The 7,884-nt window shown below is 29.4% G+C and overlaps 1 protein-coding gene across 2 annotated transcripts; it reads left to right on the forward strand.

The window, feature by feature from the left end:
- Nucleotides 1–1,060: 1,060 nt before the first annotated feature.
- Nucleotides 1,061–6,788, forward strand: Snup (Snurportin). Of its 2 annotated transcripts, XM_064215580.1 has the most exons (9): nucleotides 1,061–1,185; nucleotides 2,388–2,571; nucleotides 2,691–2,781; nucleotides 3,392–3,562; nucleotides 3,994–4,185; nucleotides 4,503–4,633; nucleotides 5,519–5,667; nucleotides 5,810–5,961; nucleotides 6,261–6,788. In XM_064215580.1, exons 2-9 carry the CDS (start codon nucleotides 2,411–2,413, stop codon nucleotides 6,357–6,359), a joined length of 1,146 nt encoding a protein of 381 aa, XP_064071650.1. In that variant the 5' UTR covers nucleotides 1,061–1,185; nucleotides 2,388–2,410; the 3' UTR covers nucleotides 6,360–6,788. The 2 variants fall into 2 exon arrangements, with proteins under 2 accessions (XP_064071650.1, XP_026493646.2); XM_026637861.2 differs by lacking the exon at nucleotides 1,061–1,185 and having other exon boundaries at nucleotides 2,293–2,571.
- Nucleotides 6,789–7,884: the final 1,096 nt, after the last annotated feature.

Consider the following 7,884-nt stretch of genomic DNA (forward strand, 5'->3'; position numbering starts at 1 on the left):
TATTGCGACAATTACAACATTTACCAAGTTAGACGTTTGAAAGGAACCTCTTAATGTACAGCTTTCAGGTACCAATTTGGATCGCTTGTCAAAAGAGAATTCTATGGCACTGAGTAGTTTTTTACGGTAGGTTTTAAACCACACGTATGAAATTTGAGAGAAGGAGAATTTATTGTGGACACAGACGCTAGTAGTACCGAAATTGTGATGTATTCTCTGAAATACAGGGCAAGACAGAAGAAAAATTATTACGTTATCGTGAACACGATACAGGGCTTCTTTAAGCTATTTTTTTTTTCCACAATTCTACCTTGATAAGGATATCCTATATAAATATAACGAAACTGTAAAAATTACGTAATGGTTTTAAATTTACCATTGAATTAATAAAAGGGATATTGAGCGGCGGCTGAAACGTTACATTTCCGCTTCTGCGACTCAATTTTAAGTCGTTTTTTTAATTAAAAATAAGTTTGTGTAGTAACGCCGCCTCTATTTGTATGTATATTGAGCAGTTGACTGTTGTAAAGTTCTTCGTCATCAAATAACCCTGTTCCTATCTACCTGCGTACTAGGCGTATTCATTGTACCCTATTCATTAAATAAATAAATAAATATATAAACTTAAAAGACATCACTTCCAAATTTTAGCTTTGTAGAATTTATAGAGTTCAAAAAAGAAAAATACTTATTTGTTTATAAGTAGGTACTTATTTATCGAATACAAATATAAATATATACTTACACTGTATAAATATAGAATATAATTATAATATACTTTAAAGCATAAAAAGGTATCGTAATGAAACATTTGACCTTCCAGAATATCATAGAATTTGTTTTCAAACACTTCACGTTACAGTAATCCATAGCATCAAAGTTGTCCACAACTTTAATTTCAGATAAACAATTATTGTTATTCAATAATGTATAGTATGACCATGCAATACATATCAAAATGGCATGTGTTTTATGACATGAAATATATCATCGAGAGTTCCTTTCCTATTCGAACACCCGGACCCTGGTTGTTGCCACCTGCAGGGCTCGGTGCAACGTCAATGCATCTGCGCGCATGTCCGCTCGCATGCGCTTTACAATGATACCTAAAACCTCAGTTGAATACAAATAAACATAGAAACATACCGCTTGAGCCTGAAGTGCACCGGTAACTGTAAGACTCGGGTAAGTTTTATTTATTGTTTATGAATCATGTTTAGATCTTCATAATTAACAACCTCGGCTTAAATTTGGCCTTATTATTATTTTCATCAACTTCGAATTACCTAGTGTAACGTTGATTGTCATTCGATAGGTACATTTAAATCTATATCAATTTTTTATTGATTTTGCTCGATTAAGCAATGGTACTCGTCCTACTAAATGCAGTTTTTATCAACCTTTAAATTAGTCGTAATACAATTCTATTCTATTTAGTATAGTTAATACTATGATATTTGAGTCTATTTTTGATGAGATCAGCTGTAGAAGGGTAAAACTCCGTATATATTTTATGTGTGTTATACCTAATACATAATATGTATGTTTTAGCTATTAATAAACAAACATAATCTGGTATTCTTTTTTAAATGATACTTTGAAAGTCTTCTATTTCATTTGAAAAGCATTTCACAATTCATTCACGGCTTTCTATTAATATAATGAAATAATACATCTTTAATATTTAATATTGCTTAGATTCCAATAACAGGAGTATAGAATTAAAAATAAATAAACAACTTAGACCTTGAACTGACATGACTTCATTGGTTGAGATCTAAAGTAGTCTATGATATTCATTATGGATTCATTCTCAAAAAACGCCGTTTTGAATGTTTATGAAGTTGTAATTTAGGAAGTAAAAGTGTATTTAAGTAATTAAGTGGAATAGTTACAAAACTATTCCACTTAATTACGAATTGTTGGAAGAACCTTTTGTAGTGCATAATATAGCAGAAATATGTTTCGTTAATCTCTATTTCTTCTGTTGGTATAGTTGGTTTTGCCATCAATATATATTTTATTTCAGTATAGGAACATACTTTTCATTGTACTATTTATAATTTATTATAATTTTAAGTTGATGTACTAATATTGCTTGAATAAGATTTATACAACTTTTTTTTAACTTAAAATTTTAAGAATATTGCGAATGTTATTAACATGATTTATTAAATTTTGACATATTTTCTGAACTGTATTATTTGCATATTAGCGAATGTATGATCGTGTTCTAGCTTTAAAAAAAATAATACATGAAACATTAAAGTCTATGCTATGTGTCAAATTTGACAAATTTATTAGTTTAGTTTACATCACAATAGAAAGCTATATGTTTTGTGCCGGTTTTAATATTATATTCAAATACGTTAACTGCTTTCAGTAAGATAATAAATTGTCTATTTTAATAATGGACGAAGATTTAGACATCCTCGAAAAAGCGCTATTAAATCTCGAAGCCACAGAGAAGGAAGCAGAAAAATCGGGCAATCATGAAAGACTTTACAAGAACTGGGGCAAATTCGGAAATCAAGAAGAAAGACGAATGCGTCTTCTGGAAATTCAAAAAGGGCAATTATTTTTAAATAATTTCTACTAAAAATTATTATTGTTAATGTGATTATTATAATACTGTTAAATTGTGATTCACGAATCGGTGTGTTATAGAATTGTTTATTATTAAATTGCAGCAATAGAAATAACAAAATAGATAGATTTCGGGGCATCTTGGATCTCGTGAATTCCGGTGATGATAGTAAATTATTCAAACCATACAAGAAGGTGAGCAAACTCGAAAAATTAAAAAAAATTAGATCTTTTTTTTTATATACAGTAATCTTTTTAATACGACGAATGAGGTGAAATCTATTTAATAATCTAAAAAATCATTAATCTTATTGCAAATAATTATTTAAAATATTGACTTATAATATAATATTATAAGCACATAGAAAAATAACAATAATATAAAGTGTCATACTTACATGTACTTTGCTTTTATCTTAAAATAATCATTTAATAACAAGATTTAAACAATATTGTTTCTTTAACACAAACACACATTAATAAATTATTCTTCAAAGTTATGCTAATAATATCTGAACACATTACAAAATAATTATGATAGAATAACCTATTAAGTTAAATAATGATTCAAACAGTTCATTCTATTACAAGTTCAATGATCTCATATATGGAAATCATAAGTACAATTAATATTCAAAACAAAGATGATGTTGTGATACCTAGATTTACCAACATACCTCATGATTTCTTGAATGTGTCACACATTAAAACATAACATCATCATTTGAATGGAATACTTTTATAACAGATAAAATGTTATATGAATAAGTTCTTAATTAGGTCTGTTTGATTTATGTACTTTTAGGTTCAATACAGACCAAATATATATGTTGCTGGATTTCATAAGACCTGTCTTACATACAGTAATGTCCTTATGCTATCAGAATGGATGATTGAAAAGCCGAGAGATTTTAGCAAGAACTGGTATGTGGTGCCTTGTCCAAAAGGCATGCGGTTGCTCGTTGTTTCAAATCATGTAAGATTTTTATGTATTGTTGTAATATTTACATTATTTGTGATGTATTAGGTTACTCAGTAAAGGAATTTTGTGGCAATTAGTGACAAATGACCGACCAATGGTAAGTGGTCACCACTGCCTATAGACATTGGTGCTGTATGAAATTGTAACCATTTCTTGCACAATCAATCAACCTTGGGTAAAGAGGTGTTGTATTCCTTGGTTCAGTCACCCTTCAAACCTTAACATAACAATACAAAGGATTTGTGTCTTGAGACTAGAATATATTATTAGTGGGTGGTACCTACCAAGACAGGCTTGCACAAACCTACCACAAAATAAATTATCATAATTAAAAAATTACAAGTACCTTTCAATTACAAATGGGATACCTTTAACCACTAATTACCATTAACTGCAATTTCCTGCATTTTCAATTTTATTTTTAGGGAACAACAAAGTTCTATTCAAAGTATGGACATTTTAAATTCGAGCTTCACACTGGCTTGCCAGGAGGAAATCCATACAATTGCTACCGCAAGAATTGCTGTGTATTGGACTGTTTCTTCTGTGAAAAGACAAACACTATGTATTTACTGGACTTGCTTGCTTGGAATAATCAGCCAATGACTGATGGAGAGGTAAACTGATATTTAAGAAATTGTACTTTAGGGGTAAGAGTAAGTCATATCGTGGAAGGCAAGAGGCATGACAATCTTATCACGTCCACTTCCAATGTGCAATATTACACTTTGTTGCTATATATTTTTAAATAGTTTATGTTGTCTCATTTTGTAATTGATTTTCTTTAATTATACTTCTTTGATTAAACATAAATTACAATATGTCAAATATTTATAATTATTAATTATTGCATACTGTTTGAATACTATGTCATATTCTTAACATGTATTATAAAATTGTCCATATTATAGGTACATTATTTTATATGTTGCAGACCGAATTCCGTCATTATTGGATGAAAACTCAGCTAGAAGATTTTCCGGATACAAAAACGATCAATAAGAAAAACAAGGTTATCATAAAAATACTCCCCATGATGCCATGTACAAATCATTTCCTCAGCTAGTAAGCATATTCATTAACAATTTTTATTTGAGAGTCAATTTTTATTTAAGAGTTAATTTTTATTTATTTTTGGGTTTAAACCCAGGTAAGAACCCCTGAATTTCAAGGATCTTAATTTGTGTTTATAATTTATATCATACTCAGTGGTAAATGAAACCATTGTGAGGACTCATGGACGTGTTGGATGTGAATCTGCCATATGTTTGGGGTAACCAACTTGCATTGGAACAGTTGCAAAGCTTCTCTTCAAAGGGAAATGAGACCTTAGACCAACAGTTTGACATTCACTTTTATTTGAGTACAGTGATTTATTTGCTTATTATAGATCTTACAGATCATAAGACAATTGAAATAAAACTTGCTTAAAGATAAATTCTAACTATTTGTACTACCAATTACAGAATAAAATTTATAACAGAACAAGCTTTATAAAATCATAGTAGTGTAAAATGCCTAATTAAAAAAAAAAGTATAACAGTGTATTAGTACAATGCAATTTAAAACATATTTTAACAATACATTTTTCATCCTATTTGTATCAAAAAAGGAAGCCTTTTTCTAGCATTTGAAATTTTGTTGATACTAAAAATATAGTTAACAGGGTATTGTGTGATTTGATATTATTAACAATAAAGTATATAGTTGTGTGTGGCACTGACATGCGCATTTAATCTAAATTGTAACTTGATCCTCAACTTAATTACTCATTTCAGTATCGGCTTTAAAGTTTGGCCAGAAGAGATTTCTTATTGTGATAATTCCATTTGTACACTTTGTTTTTTTTGTTTGGTTGAGTTTACTGGTTCTATGATTGTGTACAATAAAGAGATTTGCTACAAGAACTATTTTATAACATTGAGAATTATTTTTTATTATTTTCAACAGCTTACTTAGTGCATATCCTCAATTCGAGAATAATACTCCACCACTAGATGGCTTGCTTTTCTATCACAAGAGAGCGCACTACGTTGCTGGGGAGACTCCTTTAGTCGGTTGGTTGTACCCTTACATGATACCCGAAGTTCTTGGAGAAGGTAAATATTATTAAAAAACGTTTTGATAGCCAGTTAGCTAATGTAATGTATAAAACAGGTTTTTAAATCAAGTATTAACTGGGTAGTTGAAAAGCACTTAAATTTTTCAGATGTATTTTATTTTTGTTTTTTTTATTTACAGATATAATAATACATCCAGAGTACATAGATGAAACGCCAGAAGGTTATGTGAATCAAGCTGACTTTATTCAGAAGTTTGAAATTAAATATTCAAAGAAAAACAAAAGACGGAGCATTAATATTAAGATGGATATGGACTCTAATAAGATTGAGGTATCCTAAAAATATGTACATCATTTTTAGTGAAAGAAAATAAAAAATAGTATTTCAGTTAGATATTCATATTCTTCCAGTTTTTATTTTCTAACATTTCAAATACCATTATTGAAAATAGGATAAAAAGTTGTAATTATACCGACTCACTTGCCTTATAAAATTTAATATAGCAATCATAACATTGCTGTAGGTTTTACAATATTACTATTTCTAATCCGAGGTTAACATCTTAAACTTTAATACTTAGTGATTGAAGTGACTTAGTAATTTCATGATTAAATACTAATTCATTTCAGACAACAACTACTACAAATGAAGCTGTTAACATAACAATGGAAGACGAGAAAGAAAAGTGTGATAAAGAAAAAGAAGTGAATGAGGCTGAAATGAAATAAATATTTAATATGTATATGTTAATCATATATGATAATTGTTGATTGTAGTGTGTAGTATTGACTTAAATAAATTAATCACTTGACATTCTAATGAAAACTATATACATTATAATATGTAAACTTGATGTTGTCTTCGTTGGTCAAATACAATGGGCTGGATTTAATTGTTTGGATAAACGAGATAAAAAAATCATACTCTTAATAATTTATTTCCATTAACGGTCTCCTAAATTCGGCCTTGCAAATACTTACATTATGTATGATGAAAATGGAATGGATTCCTATTAAATATGTTGATTTTAATTAGACTACTACACATTTGAAAAATGCTTTTGTATACCACATGGTAAAGTGCCCAGATTGTTAGCAAGTATATGTTTGGTACAATGCTTAAGAAATGTTAATAATTTAGGAATAAAAAAATATAAACGGTCTTTGTTTTATTTATCTGTTCTAGTTTTAGAGTCTGAATCTCTGATCAAAGTAAGATTGTTATTGGTCGACTATTGCGTCATAGAGTACTAACGACCAATGAGCATTCGTTTTAGGAATATACTGGTAACACCTTATCATTCACATATGGATAAGCTTTTATCGATATTATTAAATAAAATTGGGCGGTTAAATTAGTATTTTTAATTTAGCTTCATAAAAAGTTTCCCGCCATGTCGTAATTGCATCAGGTAACAGTTTATGTTCTGAATAATGTAAATTGTACCAATTACTGTATTATTATATGTGTATCTAAAACACACAGCATTGTTTGAAGAAGCATCCATAAATCTTACCATAAACAATTATAAAATAGAAGTTCATCTTACCTCTCTTTCCGTTCTTTGTTACCTTTCTCACCTTTCTCTTTCACACACAGCAGAGCGCGCTATCTTGTTTCAAATTTGCGCGCCAATTTCTTCAAACAATGCTGTGTGTTTTAGATACACATATAATAAATCTGTTTTGCATTACAACAAAACAGTTATTATGTGTGTGAGAAAACAGCATTGTAGCAAGATGCTTGCTGGTTGATGAAGATTATGATTTGACAATCTCAGTGGCACGCAAATTTGAAACAAGATGGCGCGCTCTGCTGTGTGTGAAAGAGAAAGGTAACAAAGGACGGAAAGAGAGGTAAGATGAACTTCTATTGTATAATTGTTTTTGGTAAGATTTATGGATGATTCTTCAAACAATGCTGTGTGTTTTCTCACACACATAATAACTGTTTTGTTGTAATGCAAAACAGATTTATTATAACACAATGCTCTAGTGTCGATTATGTATCGATTGCTTTATATTACTGTATTATTATAAGGGCAACAAGCAAAGGTTAAGACACTACCCATTTAAAGTCTTCTGGCGTACTTTTATCATAAACATTAAGAAAGTCTCATAGACCAACAAAATTTAATACCGTTATTAATTTATTGGGCACATTTCACATAATCTCTTGTATCGCAATATGTTGTAGTTATAATGAATATCTATTATTTTTCATTAAGATGATAATTGAATGAAATTAATTTTC

Source organism: Vanessa tameamea, chromosome 2 (genome assembly GCF_037043105.1).
Source record: "Vanessa tameamea isolate UH-Manoa-2023 chromosome 2, ilVanTame1 primary haplotype, whole genome shotgun sequence".
Classification (NCBI taxonomy): domain Eukaryota; kingdom Metazoa; phylum Arthropoda; class Insecta; order Lepidoptera; family Nymphalidae; genus Vanessa; species Vanessa tameamea.